The sequence below is a fragment of the Falco naumanni genome, unplaced genomic scaffold (genome assembly GCF_017639655.2).
Source record: "Falco naumanni isolate bFalNau1 unplaced genomic scaffold, bFalNau1.pat scaffold_261_arrow_pat_ctg1, whole genome shotgun sequence".
Lineage (NCBI taxonomy): Eukaryota > Metazoa > Chordata > Aves > Falconiformes > Falconidae > Falco > Falco naumanni.
The window spans coordinates 28,154-42,623 of NW_024427413.1; the positions used below are offsets into that span (position 1 = coordinate 28,154).

General features: G+C 63.7%; 3 protein-coding genes across 3 annotated transcripts; 2 read left to right on the plus strand and 1 right to left on the minus strand.

Moving 5' to 3' along the window:
- The first annotated feature begins 97 nt into the window (after positions 1 to 97).
- VAMP8 (vesicle associated membrane protein 8) lies at positions 98 to 4,262 on the plus strand. Its single transcript, XM_040581420.1, has 3 exons — positions 98 to 187; positions 2,580 to 2,780; positions 4,048 to 4,262. Exons 2-3 carry the CDS (start codon positions 2,589 to 2,591, stop codon positions 4,189 to 4,191), a joined length of 336 nt encoding a protein of 111 aa, XP_040437354.1. The 5' UTR covers positions 98 to 187; positions 2,580 to 2,588; the 3' UTR covers positions 4,192 to 4,262.
- Positions 4,263 to 7,093: 2,831 nt separating this feature from the next.
- Positions 7,094 to 10,414, plus strand: LOC121082080 (vesicle-associated membrane protein 5-like). The gene is made up of 3 exons (XM_040581418.1): positions 7,094 to 7,396; positions 8,300 to 8,431; positions 9,625 to 10,414. Exons 1-3 carry the CDS (start codon positions 7,394 to 7,396, stop codon positions 9,970 to 9,972), a joined length of 483 nt encoding a protein of 160 aa, XP_040437352.1. The 5' UTR covers positions 7,094 to 7,393; the 3' UTR covers positions 9,973 to 10,414.
- LOC121082078 lies at positions 10,111 to 12,550 on the minus strand (the record flags this gene model as incomplete). The annotated part of the gene is made up of 3 exons (XM_040581416.1): positions 10,111 to 10,138; positions 11,401 to 12,161; positions 12,356 to 12,550. Coding segments are annotated over 3 exons (984 nt in total), but the record flags the coding sequence as incomplete, so codon positions are not given.
- Positions 12,551 to 14,470: the final 1,920 nt, after the last annotated feature.

Genomic DNA, 14,470 nt, shown 5'->3' on the forward strand with positions numbered 1-14,470 from the left:
CTGGCGCCGGGGGCGGGGGGCGCGGCCTCACCCCCTCCCCATCCCGGCACCCCTGGCCCCGCCCCCGCACCCCTGGCCCCGCCCCCGCACCCCTGACCCCGCCGCGACCCCTGACCCCGCCCCCTCCCGGAAGCCCCGGGCGGGCGGGGCCGGGGCCGGCGCCGCCGGCAGCGGGAGCGGAGCCACGGTGGGGTCGCGGGGCCGGGGGGGGCCTTAGGGGTCCCCCGGGGTCTGCGGGGTGCGGGGGGGGGTCTGGGGTACCTGTGGGGCGCCTATGGGGTCCCCCTGTGGTCTGCGGGGTGTGTATGGGGGGTCTGGGGTACCTATGGGGCGCCTATGGGGCACTTGGGGAAGTGCCTATGGGGCAGCTGGCAGGCGTTTGGGTGGGTATAGGGCGTCTGTGGGGTGCCCAGGGTGCCTATAGGGTGCTTGTGGGGTCCCTTTGGGGTCTCCGGGGTGTATATAGGGGGTCTGGGATACATATGGGGCACCTATGGGGTGTTTGGGGAAGTGCCTATGGGGGGCTTGGGTGGATGTGGGGTGCCTGGGGTGCTTATAGAGTGCCTGGGGTTCCCTCTGGGGTCTCTAGGGTGCATATGGGGGGTCTGGGGTACATATGGGGCACCTGTGGGGCTCATGGGGAAGTGCCTGTGGGGTGCCTGGCAGGCGCTTGGGTGGGTATAGGGACCTATGGGGTACCCAGGGTGCCTATAGGGTGCTTGTGGGGTCCCTTTGGGGTCTTTGGGGTGTATATAGGGGGTCTGGGGTACATATGGGGCATTTATAGGATGCCCATGAGGTGCCTGAGGAAATGTCTATAGGGTGTATGTATGGGGGGGGGGGGTGATGTCCTGGGGGGTGCCTATAGGGTTTCAGGATGCCTATGGGGTACCCAGGGTGCATATGGGGTGTCTGGGGTACATATGGGGTGCCTATAGGATGCTTGAGCAAGTGCCCAGGGTGTCTATGGGGTGCTTGGGGGTGCATGTAGGGCACCCCAATGCATATAGGGTGCATGTGGGGCATTTGGGGTGCGTGTGGGGTAGCTAGGGGGTGCTTGGGGTGCGTGTGGGGTGCTTGGCATTGATACGGGGGCATATGGGGTGCTATGGGGTGCATATGGGGTGCCTGGGTGGAGATGGGGTACCTGTGGGGTTCCCAGGGCACCTATGGGTGCTTGGGGATGCCTTTGGGGTGCATATGGGGTGCTGGGGGGTGCCCAGGGTGCTTATAGGGTACTCGGGAAGGTGCCCGGGGGGGGACAGGGGGCACCTATGGGTGCTTGGGGGTACCTTTGGGGTGGTCAGGGTGCCTATGGGGTGTTTGCTGTGCGTATAGGGTGCCTATGGGGAGCTTGGGGTGCATATGGGGTGCTTGGGGAAGCACCCGTAGGGTGGTGGGGGCTGCCCAGGGTGCACATGGGGTGCTTGGGGGTTATCTGGGGTACGTATAGGGTGCCTGGGGTACCTATAAGGTGCTTGGGGAAGTGCCTGCAGGGACACGAGGTGCTTGGGGACATATAGGGGGTGCCTCGGGGGTGCTTGGGGACATATAGGGGGTGCCTCGGGGGTGCTTGAGGTGCGTATGGGGTGCTTGGGGGGTGCCCAGGGTGCATATATGGTGCTTTGGGAAATGCCCAGGCTGCATATGGGGTGCTTGGGGTGGACTCGGGTCACCTATAGGGTGCTTGGGGTGTATATGCGGGATGCTGGGGGGTGCCCAGGCATGCCTATAGGGTGCTTGGCAGGTGCCTGGGGTGGGTATGGGGTACCTGTGGGGTCCGGGGGGTGCTCAGGGTACCTATGGGGTCCGGGGGGTGCTCAGGGTGCCTATGGGGTGCTCAAGGGGTACCTTTGGAATGTCTAGGGGTGTATATGGGGTGCCTATGGGGTGCTCTGAGGGTGTATGTGGGGGGCCTGGGGGGAGCCCAGGGTGTAGATGGGGTGCCTGTGGGGTGCGCAGGGCAGGTATGGGGGGTGCCTATGGGGGGCGCAGGGGAGGTATGTGGGGTGCGCAGGGCAGGTATGGGGGGTGCCTGTGGGGGGTGCAGGGGAGGTATGTGGGGTGCAGAGGGGGGTGCAGGGGAGGTGTGGGGGGTGCCTATGGGGGGTGCAGGGGAGGTGTGGGGGGGTGCGCAGGGCAGGTATGGGGGGGTGCCTATGGGGGGTGCAGGGGAGGTATGTGGGGTGCCTATGGGGGGTGCAGGGGAGGTGTGGGGGGTGCGCAGGGCAGGTATGGGGGGTGCCTATGGGGGGTGCAGGGGAGGTATGTGGGGTGCGCAGGGCAGGTATGGGGGGGTGCCTATGGGGGGCGCAGGGGAGGTGTGGGGGGTGCGCAGGGCAGGTATGGGGGGTGCCTGTGGGGGGCGCAGGGGAGGTGTGGGGGGTGCAGGGGAGGTATGGGGGGTGCAGAGGGGGTGTGTGGGGTGCAGAGGGGGGTGCTAGGGAGTGCCCAGGGGTCTGGGCAGTGCCCAGGGTACCCATGGGGGGGTGGGGGGTGGGGGGCAGGGCATGGGGGGTGGTGTCATGTCCATGTGGGGCGCTGGGGTGCCCACCCTAACCCCTGCCCTGTGGTTCCAGGCGGGCAGCATGGCGGGCAGCACGGCGGGCAGCGCAGCGGGCAGCGCGGCGGGCAGCGCGGCGGGCGGCGGGCGCATGCAGGCGCTGCAGCGGGAGGTGGAAGGCGTCAAAACCATCATGACCCAGAACGTGGAGCGGATCCTGGCGCGGGGCGAGAACCTCGAGCAGCTCCACAGCAAGAGCCAGGACCTGGAGGCCACTGTGAGAGCAGGGGCCCAGGGCGGGCGGGGGTCCCCAGGGTGGGACGCGGGGTCCCGAAGGTGGGCACAGGGTCCCCGAGGTGGCACGAGGTCCCCAAAGTGGGATGCAGGTGGTCCCCAAGGTAGGATGAAGGGTCTCCAAGGTGCCACATGGTCCCCAGATGTGGATGCAGGGTCCCCAGGGTGGACACAGGGTCCCCACAGTGGCATGAGGTCCCCAAGATGGGACACAGGGTCCCTGGGGTGGGATACAGGGTTTCCAGGGTGGGACATGAGGTCCCGAAGGTGCGCACAGGGTCCCCGAGGTGGCACGAGGTCCCCAAAGTGGGATGCAGGGGGTCCCCAAGGTGGCATGGGGTCCTCAAGATGGGATACAGGGTCCCCAAGGTGGGACATGGGGTCCCCAAGGTGGCATGGGGTCCCCAGGCAGGAATACAGGGTCTCCAGGGCAGGCACAGGGTCCCCATGATGGGACACGGAGTCCCCAAGATGGGACACAAGGTCCCCAGAGTGGGCACAGGGTCCCCAAGATAGGATGAAGGGTCTCCAAGGTGCCACATGGTCCCCAGATGTGGATGCAGGGTCCCCAGGGTGGACACAAGGTCCCTGAGGTGGACACAGGGTCCCCACAGTGGCATGAGGTCCCCAAGATGGGACACAGGGTCCCTGGGGTGGGATACAGGGTTTCCAGGGTGGGACATGGGGTCCCTAAGGTGGGCACAGCGTCCCCAAGGTGGGACAAAGGATCTCTGAGGTGGCATGGGGTCCCCAGGGTGGACACAAGGTCCCTGAGGTGGGCACAGGGTCCTCAAGGTGGCACCAGGGCCCCGAGGTGGGTGCAGGGTCCCATGGGTGGCACCATGTCCCCAGGTGGGTGCAGGGTTCCTCCAGGTGACATCTGGTTTGAGCACAGGATCCCCCGGGGGTGATGCTGGGACCCCAGGGGGGACAGAGGGCTATAGGACATGGGGTCCCCAAAGGGACAACTGGGTCCAGTTGGGCACTGGGTTTGGGGGCGTGGGGCATGTAGGTGGCAGGGGGTGTCCCCAAGGGTGGCGGGGGGGGTCCCTGGGGTGGCAGTGTCACTGTGGTGGCAGGGGGTCTCCCCAGGGGTGGCGGGGGGGGTCCCTGGGGTGGCAGTGTCACTGGGGTGGCAGGGGGTCTCCCCAGGGGTGGCGGGGGGGTCCCTGGGGTGGCAGGTGTCCCCAGGGTGGCAGGGCTGTCCCTGGGGTGGCAGGGTGTCCCCCCCCTGAGCTGTGTCCCTGCAGTCGGAGCACTTCAAGACGACGTCGCAGAAGATGGCCCGCCGGTACTGGTGGAAGAACGTGAAGCTGCTCGTCATCCTTGGCCTCGTGGGCGCCATCATCCTCATCCTCATCATCCTCCTGGTCACTGGCGTCATCCCCACCTAGAGCCCCCAGCCCCGCCTGCGGGGACCCCCAGCCACCCACCTGTCCCCATAGAATACAGGGGTGACAAGCCATGTGGGGCTGGCTCTGTGTGCGGCGTGCGGACGGGTGTGGGGACGCGGATGGGGACACGGATGGGGACTCGGGCATGAGGACACGGATGGGGACGGGTGTGGGGACACGGATGGGGACTCGGGCATGAGGACACGGATGGGGACAGGCATGGGGGCACGGATGGGAACTCGGGCATGAGGACACGGATGGGGACAGGCGTGGGGACACGGATGGGGACTCGGGCATGAGGACACGGATGGGGACAGGCGTGGGGACACGGATGGGAACTCGGGCATGAGGACACGGGTGGGGACAGGCGTGGGGGCATGGATGGGGACTCGGGCATGAGGACACGGATGGGGACGGGCGTGGGGACACGGATGGGGACTCGGGCATGAGGACACGGGTGGGGACAGGCGTGGGGACACGGATGGGGACTCGGGCATGAGGACACGGATGGGGACGGGCGTGGGGACACGGATGGGGACTCGGGCATGAGGACACGGATGGGGACGGGCGTGGGGACACGGATGGGGACTCGGGCATGAGGACACGGATGGGGGACAGGCGTGGGGACACGGATGGGGACTCGGGCATGAGGACACGGATGGGGACAGGCGTGGGGACACGGATGGGGACTCGGGCATGAGGACACGGATGGGGACAGGCGTGGGGACACGGATGGGGACTCGGGCATGAGGACACGGATGGGGACGGGTGTGGGGACACGGGTGGGAACTCGGGCATGAGGACACGGATGGGGATGGGCGTGGGGACACGGATGGGGACTCGGGCATGAGGACACGGATGGGGACAGGCGTGGGGACACGGATGGGGACTTGGGCATGAGGACACGGGTGGGGACAGGCGTGGGGACATGGATGGGGACTCGGGCATGAGGACACGGATGGGGACAGGCGTGGGGACACGGATGGGGACTCGGGCATGAGGACACGGGTGGGGACAGGCGTGGGGACACGGATGGGGACTCGGGCATGAGGACACGGATGGGGACAGGCGTGGGGGCCACGGATGGGGACTCGGGCATGAGGACACGGATGGGGACGGGTGTGGGGACACGGATGGGGACTCGGGCATGAGGACACGGGTGGGGACAGGCGTGGGGACACGGATGGGGACTCGGGCATGAGGACACGGGTGGGGACAGGCATGGGGGCACGGATGGGGACTCGGGCGTGGGGACATGGATGGGGACTTGGGCATGAGGACACGGGTGGGGACAGGCGTGGGGGCACGGATGGGGACTCGGGCATGAGGACACGGATGGGGACAGGCGTGGGGGCACGGATGGGGACTCGGGCATGAGGACACGGGTGGGGATGGGCATGAGGACACGTGGGCACATGGATGGGGACAGTGTCACGGTCCACTCGGTGGACTCGTGGTGACGGCCCGGTAACCGGTCCCCGAGCGCACAGCTCCGGGGCCCCGCGGGGGGTTACGCCTCCGCCACGCAGGGTTGTTGCTCGCCCGCGAGGCGGCTGCGCCGGGTAGAAAGGCCGAGCGCGGGTGAGCGGTGACGTAGCACGGGAAGGAAGAGGATTACGGCGGCCACCACGGGTCCAAGGTGTCCCTGTGGTCCCAGGCCGGTCCCGCCGGCCCTTCCGCTCGCCGTGATCCCTGGTGGGGAAGATCTCCAGAGCCCAGCCGCTACGAAAGCACCTTTTGATGCCGGGCAGCGCGCCCTGCTCCTCCCCTGGGCCATGGATTGTTCCAGAGTCCCTCCAGCCAGGTGTCCCAAGAGGGGCGGGTGGCTCCAGGCCGGGAGCGGTGTCCTGGCATTGTGTTACGGCCACGGCTGTGATCCATCTTCTGGACGGCTGGTACGTGGCCTTGTCCCAGCTGTTCCTTCCGGTCCCGGGTGGCAGGAGCGGCGCCGCACTGGTACCGACCAGTTCCCCTTCCCGGGGTCCTGGGGTCCCGGCGCCCACGAGGACCGTTCCGTCTCCAGGTCTCTCTTGGCAGTGTTGAGACAATGTCACTCTCTGTAGAGCGACTCTTACAGACAGGTGTGGGGACGTGGGGACACGGATGGGGACTCAGATGTGAGGACATGAGTGGGGACACGGATGGGAACTTGGACATGGGGACATGGGTGGGGACAGGGATGGGAACTCAGACGTGAGGACATGGGTGGGGACAGGCATGGGGACACGGATGGGAACTTGGACATGGGGACATGGGTGGGGACAGGTGTGGGGACGGTTGGGGACACGGATGGGAACTCAGACGTGGGGACAGGCATGGGGACACGGATGGGAACTCGGACATGGGGACACGGATGGGAACTCGGACATGGGGACAGGCGTGGGGACACGGATGGGAACTCGGACATGGGGACAGGCGTGGGGACACGGATGGGAACTCGGACATGGGGACAGGCGTGGGGACAGGCGTGGGGACACGGATGGGAACTCGGACATGGGGACAGGCGTGGGGACACGGATGGGAACTCGGACATGGGGACAGGCGTGGGGACAGGCAGGCGCTGCGCCAGGGGAGGGGAGCGGTGCCAGGCATGTGACTGGTGCCAGGGGACAAAGGACACAGTGTGGCAGCGCTGCCACCCAGGCACGGCCCGCAGTGGGGGGGGGGGGGGGTGGGGACGTGGGGACATGAGGGTCCAGCGGGACCCAGGTGTGTGGGGGACCCACAGCTGGGGGGCTTGAGCGGGGGGTCCTGAGGGCCCGGCAGGTACAGGGCTGGGGGACCTGGGGACACATTTCACGGGGGGGGACCTGGGGACACATGTTGGGGGGGGGCTGCATCTGGGGACCTGGGGGTCCCGGCGGCGCACAGGCACGGCTGGGGGGTGGGTCCCCGAGCGGGGCGGGGAGGGGACAGGGACCGGCACCGGCCGCGCTGTAGCCCCGGGGACACGGGGCGGTCCCGGTCCCTCCCGCCGGGGGCGGCCGCTGGGGCCCGGGCTGGGACGGGGACAGGCGCTCCGGTGCCGGCAGCGACCCCCGGGGCACCGACCCGGTGCCCGCAGCGACCCCCGGGCAGTGACCCCCGGGCAGCGACCCCCGGTGCCCGCAGCGACCCCCGGGCAGCGACCCCGGTGCCGGCAGCGACCCCCGGGCAGCGACCCCCGGGCAGCGACCCCCGGCCCGGCCGCAGCCGCGGGGCCATGGTGAGCGCGGGGCTCCGCCGCCGCTTTCGCTTCCCGGGGGGAGGGGACAGAGGGGGTGACACACGGACCTGGGGGGGAGGGGGGACAGAGGGGGTGACACACGCACCCGGGGGGGGGGACCCACCCGCGCGTGCCCCCGTGCCCTGTCCCCACGGCCGCGCGGTGCTGGTGTGTGTCCCGTGTCGCCGGGGTCCCGTACCGTGTCCCCCCCCCCCCCCCCGCCGGTGCCAACGGCTCCTGGTGCCACCGCCCTGGGGCACCCGCGGTCCCCACGTCCCCCTCCTCACGCGGCCTGCGCCCCCTCCCCGTGGCCCCTGTGTCCCCACGGTCTCCTTCCCTGAGGTTCCCTTGTCCCCACAATACCCCTGTCCCCACGGTGCCTGTCCCCGCCTTCCCCGTGTCCCCACGGGCTCCTTCCCTGAAGTGCCCTTGTCCTGAAGTCCCCACGGTCCCTGTGTCCCCATGGTCCCTGTGTCCCCATAGCCCCCCATTCCCATAGTGCCATATCCCCACGGTCCCTGTGTCCCCACAGCGTCTGTCCCTCTAGTTCCTGTATCCCAATAGTCCCCGTGTCCCCACATCCCCATGGTCCCAATGTCCCCATGGTCCCTGTCCCTCTAGTCCCTGTCCCCCAATGGTCCCAGTGCCCCCATATCCCCCCGTTCCCACAGTCCCATGTCCCCACAGTGTCTGCCCCTATAGTCCCTGTGTCCCCACATCCACCCATTCCCATAGTGCCATGTCCCCAATGTCCCCATGGTGTCTCTCCCTATAGTCCCCGTGTCCCAGTGGTCCCCATGTCCCCCAGGTGGCCCACCCCTGCAGCCCCCCTCAAGTCCACACCCCCGGTGCCGGTGTCCCCACGGTGTCCCCACGGTGTCCCCACGGTGTCCCTGTCCCCAGGCAGGGCTGGCACGCTGCCAGCGTGAGGCCGAGGAGGTGACGGAGCTGATGAGGCAGAATTTCGCCCGGGCGCTGGAGCGGGACGGGCACCTCAGCCAGCTCGACAGCCGGGCCCAGGAGCTGCGCAGCATGGTGGGCACCTATAGGGACGTATGGCCCGGGGTGGGGAACGCCACAGGGACACACGGCCCCAGGGGACGCATGCTATAGGGACATATAGCCCTGGGGAGGGGCACACAGAGAGCCCTGGGGGGGACACTTTAAGGACACGGCCCCAGGGTGGGACATGCTATAGGGACATATAGCCCTGGGGGGACACTATAGGGACACAGGCCCCAGGGTGGGACATGCTATAGGGACATACAGCCCTGGGGGGACACTATAGGGACACAGGCCCCAGGGTGGGACATGCTATAGGGACATATAGCCCTGGGGGGACACTATAGGGACACAGGCCCCAGGGTGGGACACGCTATAGGGACACATAGCCCTTGGAGGGGCACACAGAGCCCTGGGGGGACACTATAGGGACACACGGCCCCAGGGGGGACCACACTATAGGGACATATAGGTGCAAGGAGGGGGGGACACACACTAAAGGGGCATAGATCCCTGGGGACACAAACTGTAAGGACTTACAGCCCTGCAGGGCACAAACTATAGGGACACATAGCCCCGGGGGGGGGAACACTATAGGGCCATATAGCCCCGGGGGGCAGACACTATAGGGCCATACAGCCCCGGGGGGGGGGGACGGACGGACACTATAGGGCCATATAGCCCCAGGAGGGGGGACACACATTATAGGGCCATACAGCCCCGGGGGGGGGGGGACGGACACTATAGGGCCATACAGCCCCGGGGGAGGGGGGGGGACAGACACTATAGGGCCATACAGCCCCGGGGGGGGGGACGGACACTATAGGGCCATACAGCCCCGGGGGGGGGACGGACACTATAGGGCCATACAGCCCCGGGGGGGGGACGGACACTATAGGGCCATACAGCCCCAGGGGGGGGGGGACGGACACTATAGGGCCATACAGCCCCGGGGGGGGGACGGACACTATAGGGCCATACAGCCCCAGGGGGGGCGGACGGACACTATAGGGCCATACAGCCCCGGGGGGGGGACGGACACTATAGGGCCATACAGCCCCGGGGGGGGGGACGGACACTATAGGGCCATACAGCCCCGGGGGGGGGGACACTACAGGGCCGTGGGGTGCTATAGGGCCACACGTCCCTATAGTGCCCCCCCAGCCACTATAGGCCTATACAGCCGGGGCGCAGTACCCTATAGACCCCCCGTGCTGTCCCTGCAGGGCGCAACGTTCACCCGCAGTACCCGGGCGGTGGCACGGCAGCAGCGCAGGGGACACCGGCGCTGGCGTGTGGCACTGGTGGCCATCGGCCTCGGCACCCTCCTCCTCCTCCTCCTGGCCATCGGCCTGGCGCTGTGGCTGGCACGGGCCCCCCCACCCCCCCTCACTGCTGCCGCCCCCCCGGGACACCCCCCGGTGGGGACCCAGCCCCCAGCACCGCAAGGAGCCCGACGGGCCTTGGGGACACCCCGCGGTGACGGAGCCCCAGGATCCGCTTCGGGGAGACCCGGCAACGACAACCCGGGGGATCTGCTTTGGGCAGATCCTACAGTAACAGCAGCTGGGTGATCCACAGGGAGACCCCACAATAAATAAGCCCCAGGATCTGTTCTGGGGAGACCCTACAATAACAAACCAGCCGGACGTTTTGAGGAGACCCGGCAACAACAAACCAGCGGGATCTGCTTTGGGCAGATCCTACAGATCCTACAGCTGGGTGATCCACAGGGAGACCCTGCAACAACAAACCAGCCGGGTGATCCCCACAGGGGACCCTACAATAAATAAGCACCAGGATCTGCTTCGGGAAGACACAACAACAACCAACCAGCGGGATCTGCTTTGGGAAGACCCTACAACAACAAACCACCTGGGTGATCCACACGGAGACCCTGCAGTGACACACCAGCCTGATGATCTCCATGGAGACCCCACAATAAACAAGCATCAAGATTTGTTTTGGGGAGGCCCTACAATAAATAAGCCCCAGGATCTGCTTTGGGGAGACCCTGCAATAACAAACCAGCTGGATGAGCACCAGCCATCGTGGAGATCCCTCCAATAACCGAGCACTAGGATCTGTTTTGGTGGATCATAAGCACCAGGATTTGCTTTGGGGAGACCCTACAATAATAACCCAGCAGAACGGTGTCCACAGAGACCCCCATAATAAATAAGCCCCAGGATCTGTTTTGGGGAGACCCTACAATAAATAAGCCCCAGGATCTGTTTTGGGGAGGCCCTGCAATAAATAAGCCCCAGGATCTGTTTTGGGGAGGCCCTGCAATAAATAAGCCCCAGGATCTGTTTTGGAGAGACCCTACAATAAATAAGCCCCAGGATCTGTTTTGGAGAGACCCTACAATAAATAAGCCCCAGGATCTGTTTTGGGGAGACCCTACAATAAATAAGCCCCAGGATCTGTTTTGGGGAGACCCTACAATAAATAAGCCCCAGGATCTGTTTTGGAGAGACCCTACAATAAATAAGCCCCAGGATCTGTTTTGGAGAGACCCTACAATAACAAACCAGCTGGATGATCCACACGGAGACCCTGCATAACACACCAGCCTGATGATCTCCACGGGGACCCTGCAATAAACAAGCATCAAGATTTGCTTTGGGGAGACCCTACAATAATAACCCAGCAGGATGATGTCCACAGAGACCCCACAATAAATAAGCCCCAGGATCTGCTTCGGGGAGACCCTACAATAAATAAGCCCCAGGATCTGCTTCGGGGAGACCCTACAATAACAAACTGTCAGGGTATTTTGGGAAGACCCTACATCAACAAGTCAGAGGGATGATGTTCACAGAGACCCTGCAATACATAATCATCCAGGTTTGTTTTGGGGAGACCCTACAATAAATAAGCCCCAGGATCTGTTTTGGGGAGACCCTACAATAAATAAGCGCCAGGATCTGTTTTGGGGAGACCCTACAATAACAAACCAGATGGATGATCCACACGGAGACCCTGCATAACACACCAGCCTGGTGATCTCCACGGGGACCCTGCAATAAACAAGCATCAAGATTTGCTTCGGGGAGACCCTACAATAATAACCCAGCAGAACGGTGTCCACAGAGACCCCACAATAAATAAGCCCCAGGATCTGTTTTGGGGAGGCCCTACAATAAATAAGCCCCAGGATCTGTTTTGGGGAGGCCCTACAATAAATAAGCGCCAGGATCTGTTTTGGGGAGACCCTACAATAAATAAGCCCCAGGATCTGTTTTGGGGAGATCCTACAATAAATAAGCCCCAGGATCTGTTTTGGAGAGACCCTACAATAAATAAGCCCCAGGATCTGTTTTGGGGAGACCCTACAATAAATAAGCCCCAGGATCTGTTTTGGGGAGGCCCTACAATAAATAAGCCCCAGGATCTGTTTTGGGGAGGCCCTACAATAAATAAGCCCCAGGATCTGTTTTGGAGAGACCCTACAATAAATAAGCCCCAGGATCTGTTTTGGAGAGACCCTACAATAAATAAGCCCCAGGATCTGTTTTGGGGAGACCCTACAATAAATAAGCCCCAGGATCTGTTTTGGGGAGACCCTGCAATAAATAAGCCCCAGGATCTGTTTTGGGGAGGCCCTGCAATAAATAAGCCCCAGGATCTGTTTTGGGGAGGCCCTACAATAAATAAGCCCCAGGATCTGTTTTGGAGAGACCCTACAATAAATAAGCCCCAGGATCTGTTTTGGGGAGACCCTACAATAACAAACCAGATGGATGATCCACACGGAGACCCTGCATAACACACCAGCCTGGTGATCTCCACGGGGACCCTGCAATAAACAAGCATCAAGATTTGCTTCGGGGAGACCCTACAATAATAACCCAGCAGGATGATGTCCACAGAGACCCCACAATAAATAAGCCCCAGGATCTGTTTTGGAGAGACCCTACAATAAATAAGCCCCAGGATCTGTTTTGGAGAGACCCTACAATAAATAAGCCCCAGGATCTGTTTTGGGGAGACCCTGCAATAAATAAGCCCCAGGATCTGTTTTGGGGAGACCCTACAATAACAAACCAGATGGATGATCCACACGGAGACCCTGCATAACACACCAGCCTGGTGATCTCCACGGGGACCCTGCAATAAACAAGCATCAAGATTTGCTTTGGGGAGACCCTACAATAATAACCCAGCAGGATGATGTCCACAGAGACCCCACAATAAATAAGCCCCAGGATCTGTTTTGGAGAGACCCTACAATAAATAAGCGCCAGGATCTGTTTTGGGGAGACCCTACAATAAATAAGCCCCAGGATCTGTTTTGGGGAGACCCTGCAATAAATAAGCGCCAGGATCTGTTTTGGGGAGACCCTACAATAACAAACTGTCAGGGTATTTTGGGAAGACCCTACATCAACAAGTCAGAGGGATGATGTTCACAGAGACCCTACAATACATAATCATCCAGATTTGTTTTGGGGAGACCCTACAATAAATAAGCCCCAGGATCTGTTTTGGGGAGACCCTACAATAAAGAAGCACCAGGATGTGTTTTGGGGAGACCCTACAATAAAGAAGCCCCAGGATGTGTTTTGGGGAGGCCCTACAATAAATAAGCCCCAGGATGCGTTTTGGGGAGACCCTACAATAAATAAGCCCCAGGATGTGTTTTGGGGAGACCCTACAATAAAGAAGCCCCAGGATGTGTTTTGGGGAGGCCCTACAATAAAGAAGCCCCAGGATGTGTTTTGGGGAGACCCTACAATAAAGAAGCCCCAGGATGTGTTTTGGGGAGACCCTACAATAAATAAGCCCCAGGATGTGTTTTGGGGAGACCCTACAATAACAAACATCCTGGTCCCTACAATAAGCACCAGAAGCTGCTCTGGGGGGACCCTACAACAACAAGCCAGAGGGATGACGTTCACGGAGACCCCACGATAAAGCAGCGCCAGGATGTGTTTTGGGGAGCCCCTACAATAACAAAGCAGCAGGGTCTGCGCTGGGGAGCCCCCACAGGAGCCCCCCCAGGGACAGGCCAGCACGCCTTGCTCTTGGGGGACCCGACAATGACAAAGGGACCCAATCCGGGGAGACCCCACCACAATCCGCTCCGAGGAGACCCTACAATAACACACCAGTGGGACTCGCCCCGGGGACACCCAGTCTTGTCCCCAGGTGCCACCAATGCGGGGGGGGGGGGGGACGACACAGGAGGGTGCTGTGGCCCTGCCACTGTGATGGAGGGACCCGGGGTGGGGACAACCCTGGGGACACAATGGCACTGGGTGGGGGGACGAGAGGATGGGGATCCTGGGGACACGGCACCCATTGTCACCCACACAGGGGCACCCTGGCACCCATGGCAGGGGATGCGGAGGGCGGTGACAGTGGGGATACAACATGGTGACACACTGGGGTCCTCAAGATCCACCACCACCCCCAGCCCGGGGTCCCTCCCTGTGCCTCAGTTTCCCCAAGTGCAGCCAGACACCAGCACCTCACAGCACCTTTATTGACACCAGGCCAGCAACCGGTGCCCGTCCCCGGGGGTGGCAGCGTCCCCCGGGGGTGGCAGCTGTGTCACCCCCGTCCCCCGGCGCTTGCTGAGCTCATCCTGCACCCGCTGGCAGAGGGCCCGGCGCAGGGCGGGCTCCAGCGGGCTCTGGGCGCACACCCCGCCGCGTCACCTCCTCCGCGCTGTCCCCCTGCGGCACCCAGTCACCCGCTGTACCCCATGGCACCCCACCGCCCCCCGGCAGCACCCACACCCGCCCAGCAGGGCACCTGCTGCACCCCTGCCCCAGGGCACCCCCCCTTCACTGCAGGGAAGCCAGCACCCACCGGCACCCATGGGTGCCTCAGCGCCCCCTGCACAGCGTCCTTCCCTTTGGCCCCCCCACCCGTGGGTGCCCAGAGTCCCCCCCTAGCATCCCCCCGCCCCAGACCCCCCCACCCAGTGGGTGCCCAGACTCCCCCCTAGCATCCCCCCGCCCCCAGACCCCCCCACCCATGGGTGCCCAGACTCCCCCCTAGCATCCCCCCGCCCCAGACCCCCCACCCATGGGTGCCCAGACTCCCCCCTAGCATCCCCCC